The sequence below is a fragment of the Engraulis encrasicolus genome, chromosome 3 (genome assembly GCF_034702125.1).
Source record: "Engraulis encrasicolus isolate BLACKSEA-1 chromosome 3, IST_EnEncr_1.0, whole genome shotgun sequence".
NCBI classification, from domain to species: domain Eukaryota; kingdom Metazoa; phylum Chordata; class Actinopteri; order Clupeiformes; family Engraulidae; genus Engraulis; species Engraulis encrasicolus.
In genome coordinates this window covers 46,903,383-46,918,865 of record NC_085859.1, presented here as the reverse complement: position 1 = coordinate 46,918,865, position 15,483 = coordinate 46,903,383, and the positions used below count along the sequence as shown (strand labels likewise).

The following is a 15,483-nucleotide window of genomic DNA, read 5'->3' as shown; positions in this document are numbered from 1 at the left end:
TACCCTGTCTGCACTCCGCGCGCACCACTCCGTGCCAGAGCGCATTCCAACCACTGGCGCGAGGACCAGTACAAGGCAATTCAAATCTCGCTCTTTTAAAGATGATTTTAGAAAGAAAGTTTAACAGTAATTCCCAGTACCGTTTGGTCATTTAAACATTTATTCTACAATATAAATAGAGCTTCTTCGTCGTTGAAGCTTAAAGAAAGACAGGGGAGAGAACAGTGATCAGAGGGAAAGAATATTGATTTTTTTTTGCGACGAAATTAGCTGGAAATTATCGATGGCACTGTCTCTTGCTAATTGAACGGACCTGCGACTTGAGTGGCAGATTTTCAACGTATGATGTGGGCTCTCTGCAGCAGTTGCAATGTGTGTCTCTCTGAGTGACACATCTTTCGTCTGAGATCGATTGCGGATTGTTGGTGGAGCTCGATTAGCTGTTATCGGTGGCCACCACATGAACAAAGCAAATGTGATTTATTTATTTTTTTACCCCCGGTAAGCCGTGATATATTTTATGTGGAAAGTTACATCTAAAGTAGCCCAATATCAAGAGCAAGCGTTAATCTGACCAGACCCAGAGCTCACGAAGTTTTAGGCTGCTTTACTTTGACGTTGTAGGTAGGCTACATGCACTCAGGAGATAAACAGTTGCAAGACAACATTTGGTGGTACCTGTTTGTCGGCATATTATCATTTCCTCTATGCACGAGGACTGGACCCTCTGCGGGTTGTTAAATGGACACAAACCTCCGCCACCGCGAAGAAGAAAGTGGGAGAGACCTGCTATCCGAGCAGTAAGTCATTTATGAAGAACTGGGTATAGCAGCGTAAACTCTACAACGCAGACATGCCTATGCATGCCGTGACCTCGACGTTGATGTACCGGGGAATTTGCACCATCCCCGACATCTTATCCTATAAGGACCCGGTGACCCTGCCAGAGGATGAGGTGGAGGGTGAGTAGCAATGTCAAGTTGACATCTCTTGAGTGTGTGTATGTGTGTTTTTGAGTGCGTGATGTCGACATATAGTGGAAACCTTACACAGAATGCCATCAATAAGAACCCTCCGTTATACCGACGACCACCTGTTAGCGTGGTGTGCGAATAAGATGGATGACTCTTTTGCTCTCCGTGTGCTTAGCTCTGTGTGGACATATGCTTTATGCGCATCAACCCACATAACTTCCTCTCTTCTCTCTCTTGCAATCTCACGTTCATGACTCATAGTCATATTCCCAATAGACCACAATAAGCCTACGGAAGCGTTGTTGTTCTTCAGCACCATGGACAGCGCTTGTATGCGCTGAGTGGGTTTGTCTTCCACTGTCGACGGTGTTTTCTTTTTTGCTTCTGTGCTGACTAAAAGACAATAGAGAACACTCAGTTATAGCCAGGCATAAACTAACTACACTCTATACATCATTTCCACTGTTCTTTTATATCCGTGTTTTTAAATACATATATTTTTAAGGTTTTTTTTTTTTGCCTGGACAGCGGAGGAGAGACAGGAAATGAGTGGGGGAGAGAGAGAGACGGGGAAGGATTGGCATATGACTGGCCAGATTTGAACCCGGGTTGCCAGCGGGGTAAGCCAGTGCCCTACCGTTAGGCCATAGCAGGGCCTTTATATGAGTGTTTACCTAAGCATGAGATTAGGTGAACAGGTAACACACAGTAGTAGTTGAAGCTTCTAGGCAGTGGTGTAGTCTACTTTTTTTGTGGTGGGTATACGGTATATTCTAAATAATGGATCAATCAATTTTAAGTGGGTATACTGAAACCCCTGAAATTTTGAAGTGGGTATACTGCGCATACCTGTGTTCTACATAGACTACACCACTGCTTGTAGGCCTATGTTATGACAGCATATATAGACTATCCATCAGTTTGCTGTCATTTCAGGTGCCGGAAAGGGGGGAGCAGTGGTGCATCAATGCACCCCCACTTTTGGGCTCCCTAAACGAGGCCTTCTCAAACTTTTACTGCAGACAAATGAGTGAAGTGCAGCAGCAGCAGTAACATTGTTAAGAAACAAAGAAAGAATCAAGAAAAAAATGCACCACCACTTTAAAACTCGTTCCAGTGCTCTTGCGTCATTTTCTTTGAATGTGGCATGAACTCATGATGCTTCTCAATCACTCCCTGCAAATGTCCCCCCCTCCCCCACCTGACTAGGTTCATGTTTGATTGGTTTTGTTTGATTTTGAATAATGAGTGGAGTGGAATGTTTTTTTTTTTTTTACAATTTTTCCAACACTCAGAATTAGATAATAAGCATTTAGGGTGTCTCTCCAGCATTTTAATGGGTCATTGGCAAAGTGTTTGTTTTGAACAGCTGCGAAATGGCACTGATTTGATAATTGCCGCCAACACAGCAGGCATTCCATTTCATTGCCTAGTGGAGCTATGCAGATCGTAGTGGATATAAATCAGTTTTCTATCTACTGTAGGCCTATGGGAAAACATCAACTGTGCAAGATAAGTATTATATCCTGTGCACAAAGCTTTCCCCTGTGAATCATGAATAAGATGCTGAAAGCCTTATGCCGTATAATAGAGTTTAGCCAACGCACCGTAAAGATGATTGTGATGATCTCGTTTTAATCTTGGGGGGAGATATTGAGGTTTTTTTTTCGGGGCCATTTTCACTTCACACTTAATGCTGCTGCCTGCAGGCCTTAATTTGCTCCCCAGGAAATGTCTCTTTTGGCCCCAACAAAACCCTTGTTTTCCTGCAGCCGTCTCCTCCCCTGGTACACCATATGGTCTCTGTCACCACCATAATAGAGCTTCCTAATGGCACAGAGACGGATTCTATTCTCCCTCCACCTGATGCCCAGCAGCAGAGCAGGGATCCCAAATACCAACACCACATCACATCACCAGGGCTGGATGAAGATGGCCTAGGGCCCCTAAGCTACAGGTTCCTGTGCCCCCCCCCCTCCACACAAGGCAAACTTACATATACATGTCATAATTAAGAGCTAAGGATAAAATGTCTACCAGCTGTACTCAACACGGCACATGACTTTTTCAATATTGCATCTTGTCACAATTGTGCAATTTTTCACTTTTGGCCAATGACAGGTGGGCGCCCCTAGGCTGCAGCCATATCTAGCCTGTGTGTTAATACGGCCCTGCACATCATCTAGCTCAGGTATGGGCAACTGGAGGCTCGCGGGTCACGTGCGGCCCACCTCCTCACTCAGTGCGGCCCATAGATAAAACATAATGGAAAAAAAACCCCAGATTGTTCAGATTTTTTGTAAAACACTCCTAAATAAATTAATTGTCTTGTCAATATATTGTAGACTGCTGATAGAGAATGTTCTATTTCCCTCTAAACAATATTGGCAGTCAGTGAGCAACCAACAGCACCTCAAACTCTGCAAATTACAGTCCGATCCGTGGTCATGTAGCCCTTTAATGGTGGGGATGAAAGAAAAACCTGGCCCTCCTTATCATGAAAGGTTCCCATCCCTGATCTAGCTCTATACTTAAACACACCCGCTGTCTTATTTTATTTATTTCTTTATTTGTGAAATATGTATGCATCGTATTGCATTTAAAAATGGGTCTAGGAGGGCATTAAGGTCACATTTGTTACGCTTGTGACAGTTTTGTGAAAGTGAATTTCCCCTCCTAGTTCAATGAAAGTAATCTAATCTAATATAATCTAATCTAACCTGATCTAATCTTCACTAAATCTAAATGACTGAAGGCAGTTTGTGTAAAACAAAAAAAAGGAGTTCTCGTTGGATGGGTAGACACACTCACAAGAAATAATTTCTGTGCTGCCACAATCAATCGTCCAATCATGCCCTTCTCTACCTGGGCTGATTTATTTCTTGTTTCTTGATTTATTTGCTCTCGTCTGCCTTTGTCCTTGCTTGTTTGAGGTGTGTGTGTGTGTGTGTGTGTGTGTGTGTGTGTGTGTGTGTGTGTGTGTGTGTGTGTGTGTGTGTGTGTGTGTGTGTGTGTGTGTGTGTGTTTGTTTCTGTTTGTCTGTCTGTCTGTCTGTCTGTCTGTCTCTCTCTCTCTCTCTCTCTCTCTCTCTCTCTCTCTCTGTATCTCAGTGTGTGTGTGTGTGTGTGTGTGTGTGTGTGTGTGTGTGTGTGTGTGTGTGTGTGTGTGTGTGTGTGTGTGTGTGTGTGTGTGTGCATGCGTGCGTGCGTGTGTGTGTGTGTATGCGCGCCTGTCTAATCTGAAAGTCAGAAATTGCATTATTTTGGCGTGCTGTTGACTCTTCTGAAGTACACATATTACAAGGACATTGTTGACCTTCAGATAGTGAAGCGAAGTCGACAAGAATCAAGATGCTCCTGTGAGTCTCATTTCATCTCCCTATATACTAGAGCTGTAACGATATTGGATCGAAACGAGAAATCGCGATACTCAGAATCATGATACTGTATCGTGATGTGAGGATGCAGTATCGTGATATGCCTTTTCAAAGTTTCGTTATCCTTAAGTCCAGAAAACAACCATATATAATTTGATGTGATAGTGCTTCCAAGCTTCAAATGAGATACATTTCTGAAATCTTGGGGTGTATCAAACCGTAAGTCAGTCAAAAATCGTAATACGAACCGAATCGTGAGTTGAGTGTATCGTCCTACTATATACTTCTCAAAGAGCTTCCTGCTGCATGTGTCATCACAGGATGTAAAGGGCAGATTTGATTGAATCTAGTAAAGTATAACTCCACTCTTCCACTCAGAGTCCATGGTGAACACACAGACACACTGCACACACTGCACAGCCGCAAGCATGCACACACACACACACACACACACACACACACACACACACACACACACACACACACACACACACACACACACACACACACACACACTCTCTCTCTCTCTCTCTCTCTCTCTCTCTCTCTCTCTCTCTCTCTCTCTCTCTCTCTCTCTGTGAATTGAAGAAAGATTGAGGTTTGTGTCCTGCAAATGAGATTGCATTAAATTTGCATCAGATATTTTGTTTGCCGGGCGGCTTTGTATTTTAAGCTTATTCGCCTTCCCAAGTAAAAATATTGTTGTTGTTGTATGACAATAGTGATTGCTATCTTTCTGGAGGTTCACACGCTGTGAAACATCCCATTGCTGCTGCTGGTTCTTTGTCATCTCTCCATCTCCCTCTTCTGTCCCTCACTGTCAATGTCTTTAGTTCTGTAACCCTTCTCTCTCTCTCTCTCTCTCTCTCTCTCTCTCTCTCTCTCTCTCTCTCTCTCTCTCTCTCTCTCTCTCTCTCTCTCTCCCTCTCTCTCTCTCTCTCTCTCCACATCATGGGTCTTTTCTTCTCTCCTCTTCCCTTTGTCTTCTCTCCATCCCCCTGTCCCTCACTGTCAATGTCTTTAGTTCTGTGACCCTAGTCTCTCTCTCTCTCTCTCTCTCTCTCTCTCTCTCTCTCTCTCTCTCTCTCTCTCTCTCTCTCTCTCTCTCTCTCTCTCTCTCTCTCTCTCTCTCTCTCTCTCTCTCTCTCTCTCTCTCCATTATCATGGGTCTATTCTTCTCTCCTCTTCTCTTTGTCTTCTTTCCATCCTCCGTCTGTAGATGGCAATGGGGTTATGCAACATTCTGAGTCGATATTGGATGGGAGAAACATGCTTTGTTATGTGAATGTCTGAAAACGGTTTTATTCAAATTCGAATATAAAGGGGTTAAGTAGCCTTTTTGTGCAGATGGGGTCGCCTGAAGGCCTATTCACTATTTGCTGAAAATACTGAACTACATCATAACAACATTGCTATGACATGCTCGAGAGCCTTAAGTAAGAGATTAAGACACAGCCATTACACTTTTGGTGACAGTAAGGTTATAACATATGCTCTGCTAAGTAGGTTAATGTCTCTTGAGAATTTGGGCAGACCAATGTTTCCCCCAGAGATCTGTACCACTGGACAGGGATGAAGAAAATCCTTAATTTTCCCCTGGGGATCAATAAAGTTACTTTACTCTAGTCTACTCCACTCTACTCTACTAAAATGCTGTTGCTCTTTAGTTTTGTGTTTGGATCTGTGTCATGGCGATTCATAGTAGCAGCAGTAGTCCAGTTGATACACGCTACAATAAATGAGATACTCCAATGACTAACAAGAGTGATTCGAGATGGCAACCTGCCCCCCTGGCCAACACCAGGTCCATTGAATGTATGTGTGTGTGTGTGTGTGTGTGTGTGTGTGTGTGTGTGTGTGTGTGTGTGTGTGTGTGTGTGTGTGTGTGTGTGTGTGTGTGTGTGTGTGTGTGTGTGTGTGTGTGTGTGTGTGTGTCTGTGTGTGCAGATGTGTGTGTATGAGTCAGTGTGTTTGCCACTGTCTGCAGACGACACACAAACATTGTGGGTGGACAAACAGACAAACACACAGACAGACAGACAAACAGGGTCATTGCAATTCCTGGCCCAATCCCTGGCCCAATTGCAACACCTGGCCCAATTTTACCTCAGGGATTCTAAGGATTCTTGTGATTCTTCCACAATTCTCTTTTATCTTTTCAATGCTTCTGTCCTCTGACTATCAGAAAGCAAGAGTTTATTGCGGTCCACTGGTTCAGAGACATTCTCTCTGGGTTTCCGTCATGAGGGTATTACTAAGCAAACCTTTGGGACCCAAAGAGAAACATTCTTAAAGCTCAAAAAAAGAAGTCATACTGCTTTTGATTCAGCTCATTTGAATAAAACGGCTGGGTACAGGTCTTTTCGTCGAATGGATTCTTGAGAGGGGGCCATTCGAACAAAACGTTGGACCATTCGTATAAGGCAGGGGATCTTTCGTCGAGGACGTTCCGTCTACCGCAAAAGCCTACGAAACGTCCTTAAAATTGAACTAAAGATCCTTAGGTTTGAACTAAACGTCCCTTCAGCCTGCCTATATTAGAAATGTAAATCAGCTTTTTTTAACGCTCATTTTCACAGGTTTTGTTTATTTAAATATGTAAATCAGCTGTTTATAACGCTCATTTTGGTCAGTTTTGTTTTTTGTTGATTTAAACATGTAGGCTAAATCAGCTGTTTTTTTGCTGTTTTTAGATGTGCTTTATAAATAAAATGTACTTACTCATTTTAATTGGTATGTTGTTGTTTTTTTTACGTTGATGCCGTTACATTTTTTGACAATTTACGTTTGCGCCTTACATTTTTTGACAATTATCTAGGTTACTTTCTACGCCTTACATTTCTGGAACAATATTTGAGAAGCTTTTTTTTCACTTTTACGCCGTTACTTTACTCAGTTACATTTTTTTTGACAAATATCTGTAGGCCTATGTTACTTTCTACTCCTTACATTTCTGGAACAGTAGGCTATTTGAGTAGCCCCATCTGCGGGCAGACAGAGAGGCGGGACCAAGCACAGCCTTGTCGCTTTGAATCAGGGCAGCGTGCGTCTAGAAGTCTTGACCACTGAGCACATTTGGTTGTCATGCAGCGAGTTTTCTGACTTTCCGGTAACTTTTTAGATGAAAGCTTCTAGCTACCGTCTTCTGGGGGTCTGGAATATACGTGTGGAGAGTAGGCCTATAGCTTCACTATTCAAATGAAATGCAAAGCACCAGCAACAAGAGAAAGCTGTCTGCCAACACTTTGATTTTTCTGATTCTGAATGACAACAAATAGTTTGCGCATGAGCCAGAAAAGATACAACAGTGTCGGAAAACATAGCCTACAGAATGCACCCATGTTAAATCCATGCTACGGTTTAAAGAGAGAGAGAGAGAGAGAGATAGAGGAAGAGAGAGAGAGAGAGAGAGAGAGAGAGAGAGAGAGAGAGAGAGAGAGAGAGAACGTCCCTTCAGGCTGCTATATTTTTTTGTTGGAAATCGTCCTCCAATCCCTTCAAGCCTTCAGGCTGCCTATTTTGTAAATGTTTCAAAATGTAAATCAGCTGTTTTTAACGCTCATTCTAACGTTTTTTGTTGATTTAAAAATGTAATTCAGCTATTTTTCACGCTCATTTTAACTGTAAAGGCAATAGTCTTGAGCAATTATTTTATTTGTATTAGGCCTCTTTATTAAATAAGCTGGTAGCTACCTATTTTGGCCGTTATTAAATATGCTAACTGCCTATTTTGTTTTAGGTTTCGTTAGAATTCCTCCGTAGTTCTACTTGTCAGACATAGCCTAGAACTACTTGTAATTTGCACTATTGGTGGAATCGTTTTACGCAAACAAAATAGACACACGAGAAATCCCCAACACATATCCCCAGCACAATATTGCAACACACACTTTGCACAATGATATTGAATGAGTCCAATGTTCTTGCAACACTTTCCCCCTGCCCACATCAACATGAATGGAACATTCTTCCTAGCGTGCGCTCTCGCTTGAAGGTGATTGCGATGTGGGTTTGAAAGTCAGTTTTCACTTCGCGACTCTAGAGCAAATCAGCTGGTACTGCGCCGCTAGCGGGATAATGTATTGTCCACACGTGACTACGGAAATATATTTCCTTCGGAGCGGAATAACAGCTCTCTGCCTTCGGCATCGGGGGTCTTATTCGTCCCGTAGGGCAATATTTTCTTATAGTCACGTGTGGACAATACATTATCCCTTACCTTTAAATTACTGTTGTAAGCCTACATTTTAAAACATTTTGTCGATATTGTAGCGGTATTGTAAGTTATAAGATGGGCGCCAGCTAGGCAACAATAAGACTGCCTTTACCTTTCCAAAAATTAATATAAATCAGTGACCAACACATTAGAAATAACTCAGATCAACACAACGAATATCTTTTCTTATTTTTAGTAGTGCACTTTTGCAAAACCCTTGTTTGCAGACTTGTGCGCTTGGTCTCAATTTGGAACAGCTCACATCAATGTCTGGCTTAGCATTCTTGCGAATGCTGATCTTCTCGGCGCACACTTCATGGTTCCCTCTCTCTTGCTCTCTCGGCTTGTTGCTTCCTGACAGTCTCACCCGCCATTTGAAATTAACTCCGTTTTATAGACAGATGTAGTTCACAGGGGGTAACTCTGCTATCTCACTCCGGAGGAGGCAGAGGCAGTCCGTTACGATATAGTATATTTATAAAATAGGCTATAAAATAGGCCTAATGATAAAAAAAGCAGCCTGAACTAAAATGAAAAAAATAATTTAAAAAAAAATAGACGCACGCACGCACTTTCTACATGGTTCGATTTTTGTTTTCATTGCATTGTGGTGGTAGGCACACAAGTTTGATAAAATATAAAAATAATAGGCTAATAAAATAGGCAGACTAAGGTGCCGTTTCATAGCTGGATATATTTATATGTGGATATTTTTTCTACTGCTTGTATTGGTTTCCACGTAGCAGATATTTAAAAATCCAGGTGCAGGAGAAAAAAATAGCAGGAGAAAAAAATATCCTGTTTAGGGGTCTGAAACGCATTTGTTACAATGGAGGATTTTTTTATCCACATGTTGCGTTTCCACGTAGCAGGAGAAAAAAATACCCTGCTAAAAAAATATCCTGCTACATGGAAACAGCACCTAAACTAAACGTCTGCCCAGTTAAACGAAAGGTCTGCATGGGTTGAACGTAACGTCCTTAGGTCTTCTACGAAAAATCCTCAGGTACTGCACGAAACGCCCCATGCCTTCTACGAATGGTCCAACGTTTTGTTCGAATGGTCCCCTCTCAGCAATTCATTAGACGAATCGTCTCGAATTCAAACGGCTATACCATCTGTTGGCATATTCAAATTGAGGTACGGTAGTACTGGCTCCTTCTTAGAGTTTAGTGTTTGGCAGTCAGTTTTCCCTACAAACAACATTTAAGATAATGGGATATAAGCAAATAGCAGTGTTGCCAGATGTGTCTGATCAAATACCGCCCAAAAGGTTCTCAAAAACCGAAAAATTGCGCTAAATTCCGCCCAATTTCAACAAAATGGAAGGGAAAAAAAGCCAAATGGCCATTTTTTCCTGTTTTTGCCCGCAGACGGCCATCCCAAGTAGCCCAATTGGGCGTAACCGCCCAATCTGGCAACACTTATATTTTCCTGATTTGGAAGTTGAAGTCATCAAACTCTAACATAACCCATCTGGAATTGTGTTCCAAAGAAGCAGCTTGTAAAAAGTTGGCTTAAAGGTGCAATATGTGATATTTCTTAGCAGATTATTTTGAGAATTCATGGTGACCATTCACAAATGTTTCCCTTTTCACAAATATTGACCACCACCATACAAATTTGAGTATTCATTATGACTGGGAAAATTGAACATGAAAAGGTGGATCTTCTCCATGTCCGCCATTTTGAATTGTCAGAACATTTTTTTTTTTACTTTTTGTTCATTCTATGCAATGCAATGCATTATATCTCACACTGCATCTGAATCACAGCAGAATCAAAGCAGGTACATAAGTGCATGAATGTTGCAACATCAGATTGACCCAATACCCAGAGAAACCTACGAAGATACCAACAAATTTCAACATCCCCCTCAAACACCTTCAGAGCCCAATCCTTCACGGCTTCTCGGATTTCCCAGTCTTGCGTTTGTGTCTTTTCTGCAGATGAGTTATACCCAAAACCGCGGTGTTGCTTTATAAGCTTTCTCTTGGACGTCTGGTTGATGCAAATTTCATGTCCCAGTGGGGAAATGTGTCCCACGGTAGGATCATAAACAGCAATCACAAACAATCAATTAAACTGTAATGCACACAGCGTTGGAATTGGCACAGGGTTTGAATGAATCAGGTGGTCTCGTCCTGAATTCAATTAAAATGCTCGAGCGGAAGGCAACGTGTATAGAGGATAGGGGCCTGATTCAATTTGCAGCGGCTTGCTTTCAATTCCCATTTGGGTTGCTAGAGACTGTGCGGACCATGGGGAACCATGTTTTTTTTTTTTTTTTTTCTAACCAAATGAAGAAAATGCTGCACACTCTACTCCCGGTTTTATTTGTAATGAAGCGACCCAGCGGCGAAATGTCACTTTGTTACAAATAAAACATGCAGCAGAGGGTGCGGCATGTTCTTTATTTTGTTTCAGTGTGCGGCATTTTCTTTATTTACTTCAATAATTTAGTACACAAGTGTGGCCAGCACCTTGAAATCGCGCATTGGTGTGCGATACCTTTATTGTTTCCAAGTAATCTTTTTTTTTGCTCTTGGCATTTTGGCTTGCTGTGCAGGTGTGGTTCCCGTTGTCCCCCAGGCCTCTCTCTCCCCGCAGCTGCATCTAATTTGCTACTCACTGACATGTGAAGGCATGACAGGCACTCCTCTCTCACACTGTGGGAGAGGTGGAAACTCACACTCAGCGGCATGGACGCACGCACGCACACGCATGCATGCACAGAGACACACACACACACACATGCAGGCACGTAGGCACACGCACGCACGCACACATGCACGCAAGTAGGCACTCGCACGCACGCACGCACGCACGCACGCACGCACGCACGCACACACACACACACACACTCACACACACACACACACACACACACACACACACACACACACACACACACACACACACACACACACACACACACACTAAGCCTGTCCCGGCCAGTGTGATGGTTTTTTTTGGTCGCTGGACACCAATTTCTTCTACTTCCCCCCTCTTCTTCTTCATTTTCATGCATAAGGGATTCTTTGGAGCCTCTGTTTAGAAACCTGGCATCCGACTCAGGTGCAGAAAGCCTGATCTCTCTTCACACTGTAGCTGCCAACCCAGTCCTCTCCTCTCCTCTCTGATCTCCACACATCAGAGTCTGCCGTCACTGAGTGAGCGTAGACAGCATATGCTTCCTAGCAGAGGCGAAGGAAGAAGAAGAAGAAGAAGAAGAAGAAGAAGAAGAAGAAGAAGAAGAAGAAGAAGAAGAAGAAGAAGAAGAAGAAGAAGAAGAAGAAGAAGAAGAAGAAGAAGAAGAAGAAAAGGAATAGCCATCCTGCAAAGAGAAGGAGAGAGAGAGAGGGAGAGAGAGAGAGAGAGAGAGAGAGAGAGAGAGAGAGAGAGAGAGAGAGAGAGAGAGAGAGAGAGAGAGAGAGAGAGAGAGAGAGAGAGAGAGAGAGGTATTTCTTTATTCCATGAAGTAAATGTCTGGTGCATCAGGTATGCTGCCCACAGTACATGTGCTATTTTGAAGAAGACGACAAGATTCCTCTACCATGAATTGGCAGCTGTCTTGAAACTCCAACAGAAAAAGCCAGAGGACGGCAAAGAAGAAGAAAAAAGAAAAAAGAAGAAGAATTCCCTCCTGCCTGCCGCTTTCTGTTCCTGCCTCGGAGTAAATCTAAATCCATTACTGCCCTGCCATTTTTCATAAGAAGAAATAATTTGTTTTGTTGTTGTTGTTCAGCAAAAATAAGATAAAATGAAATAACATAAAATACAAAAAAATCCTTGCTTTCACATATTTGTTGTAGTACTAATCAGTATGCATTGCTGCAGTAGACCGACAGAGCATACCATATGTCCCTGCACCACCAGCCCATGCACCAATTCTACACCTCACTCCCATGACCAGCTAGCCTCATGCATGCAAATTGTCCTCATGTTATGTACGTCTGTATGGATGTGATGTATGTATGTCTACATGGATCTGTGTCCCCTATCTTATACTTAGGGCCGCTGTCAGCTTTCCCTGGGCCCAGGACAAAATCATATGAAAGGGCCCCTACACAATACATACAATGTAATGGGGACGCAATTCTGGGCCCCCTATCTCCCTGGGCCCGAGACAACATACCCCTTTGTCCCCACCTGTCGGCAGACCTGCCTATACCTGTGTATGATACTGTTGGTGGGGGCTACTGAGGGGTCAGGCTCCATGTTTTGCTTGTCTGATGGTGCTCTATGCCCCACATGCATGGCACTAATGTGCAATAGTCCCATGATGTTGCCTGTATGTCTTGTCCTTACTTAAACAAGTCCTCGTCAGGATGCAACATGAATTTCAGTGAAAACTGACATTAATGTGTTATTGTATTGTATCGTGTAATTGCACTTCATGGAAACTATGTGGCCTTGCGGTATAAGGATAAGCCTGCATTTAACTTCAAAATTATTAGAGTGAGGTGTCCACACACTTACAATCCTTTTTTCATGGTTTTTGTTATTCCATGGAAGGATAGGATGATGTTTTGAAACCTGGGATGTGCACAATCTTCACCTTCAACTGCATTTAACTTCACACAAACTAAACTGTTTACCCTCATAGCATTCGGATTAATTCGCTCCACGTGAACTTTCTGTTTTTTTTTCTTCTTTTGTATTTCGGATACCAGACCACTTGCTGGACTGAAATGAAATTTAACGGAGGCATTAGGTGATGACAGAGAAAGGGAACTTTCATTATCAGTAATTATCACCCAGGCTGTTTGTTTGGTATGCATGCCAGACATGGGCTCTCTTGCTGTCCTGATGGCAGTGAGTGCATGTCTTGCCTCAGTGGAGATACAGACCATGGGTCCATTGGCATTCCCTTATCAAACTCCCATCCTTGACTTGTGCTTGCAGCCTTGCACTTCACTGACGCTCTGCCTCTGTGGAGAAAACAATACAATGTCCTTGCTGTCAGCCTGGGCACAACACCTTTTGGGGGACATTTTCAGATTTAACATGAAAAAATGACCTTTGGCTTGGGCTTTTGCGAGATTTCGAATTAAACTTCTATCGTCAATGATGTATGGAGGCGACAAGGTCACAAGCACAAGGGAGGATGAGACTGTGGATAATGGAGTGGACCCCATGTCCCTGCACAAGCCCATGCATCATTCCTACGTCACTCCTATGACCAAGTGTACTTCATAATTATCACCCAAATCGTTTGTTTGGTATGCAAACAAATAAACAAACCTTCCTCGTGGCTGTGCCTGCCTTGCCACAGTGTCCATGGGCCACATGAAGAGCTGTTTTCAAAAAAGAAATGAAAGCCATTTAAATGCAATTTTCATAAATCTTTTTGAAAATTATTTAAAATTATTGTCTTACAGAGAAAGCATTAGGGCAAGGGAAGGTTATCTGATATTTCCACACCAACGTCAAACATCCAAAAAGTGATGGAGAAGCAACATTTTTGAAAATTAATATTACATTACACCTAGCTGACACTTTTTTGACCAAAGCGACTTACCGTTGTTATTAGACAGGGTATTGGTTACAGTCCCTGGAGCAGTGTTAGGTGCCTTAAGGCATTCAGCCATGGAGTGAGATAAGGGTGGGATTTGAACCGGCAACCCTCTGATCCAAAAGCACATCACCTTAACCACTAGGCTACGGCTGCCTCCAAACACACTACATTGCATTTTGGGAAACGACCATGTCATATGTCCCTCCCAACTACACTAGCTAACGGACCATACCTACGGACGTCACTCCCATGACCTGACCACAAAGCTTCATTAACATCAGTGATGAGCCAAAGTGTTTGTTTGGTATGCATGTCAGACCACCCCACTGCACTGCACTCCTCCTCTGCACTCCTCTGCCTTCCTGATTGCAAAGTCAAACATACAAAACACTGATACTGATAGGGAAACACAATACAAACTTAAAGGTGCACTGTGTAATATTTGTAGAAGTTTATCTCCAGAATTCATGCGCCCCATTCACAAATGTAACCTTTTTCATGAATACTCACCATCACCATTAACATTTCAGCTGCAGAACCTACTGTAATTTGGGCGTACTAGTAAAAATGAGTTCATTAGTAAATATTCATGAAAAGATCAAATTTGGCAGTACTCTAGCCCACAGACCATTCCTACAATACCTGACCACAAAGCTTCATCAACATCAGTGATGAGCCAAAGTGTTTGTTTAGTATGCATGTCAGGCCACCGCACTGCACGGCACTCCTCTTCAGCTCTGCACTGCTCTGCCTTCCTGATTGCAGTGCTCAACTCCAGATTAGCTTCTTTGTGAGGATGAGGACGAGGTCAGGCGGAGGTGTGTGTGTGTGTGCTTGTGTGTGCGCGTTGTGCGTGCACACGCGTGTGTGTGTGTACGCGCGTGCCTGTGTGTGTGTGTGTGTGTGCGCGTGCCTGTGTGTGCATGCGTGCGTGTGTGTGTGTGCGTGTGCGTGTGTGTGTGCGTGTGTGTGTGTGTGTGTGCATGTGCGTGCGTGCATGCATGCGTACGCACAAGTGTGTTCTAGTGCAGTGCTTCCCAACCAGGGGTACGTGTACCACTAGGGGTACGCAAGCACACTGCAGGGGGTACTTGGAAAAATGTAATTTTAACAAATGCATGGAGCATAGTCACACTGCAATAGAAAAAGGGATGTAAAACATGCGTTAGGGGGTACTCATGGCACAATGAAAAGGCTTAGGGGGTACACAAGACAAAAAAGGTTGGGAAACACTGTTCTAGTGTGTTGCACACAATGGGGTCAAGTGGGTGTGAGGGTGTTTGTGTGTGAGCGAAAAACAGACAGTGAGAGAGACAGCATGCCTGGAGTCGGAGATATGTGTGTATGTGTGTATGTGTGTGTGGGGGGGGGGTGACTGAAATTGACTGGAATCAGG

The 15,483-nt window shown here is 43.2% G+C and overlaps 1 protein-coding gene across 1 annotated transcript in view; it reads left to right on the top strand.

Moving 5' to 3' along the window:
• The first annotated feature begins 466 nt into the window (after nt 1–466).
• The window catches only part of LOC134445466 (calcium-binding protein 7), a 51,531-nt gene continuing 36,514 nt past the window's right edge, over nt 467–15,483 (top strand). The window contains exon 1 of the mRNA XM_063194535.1: nt 467–962. Within this exon, the coding sequence (XP_063050605.1) occupies nt 854–962 (109 nt within the window). The 5' untranslated portion in view covers nt 467–853. The remainder of the gene's footprint in view (nt 963–15,483) is intronic.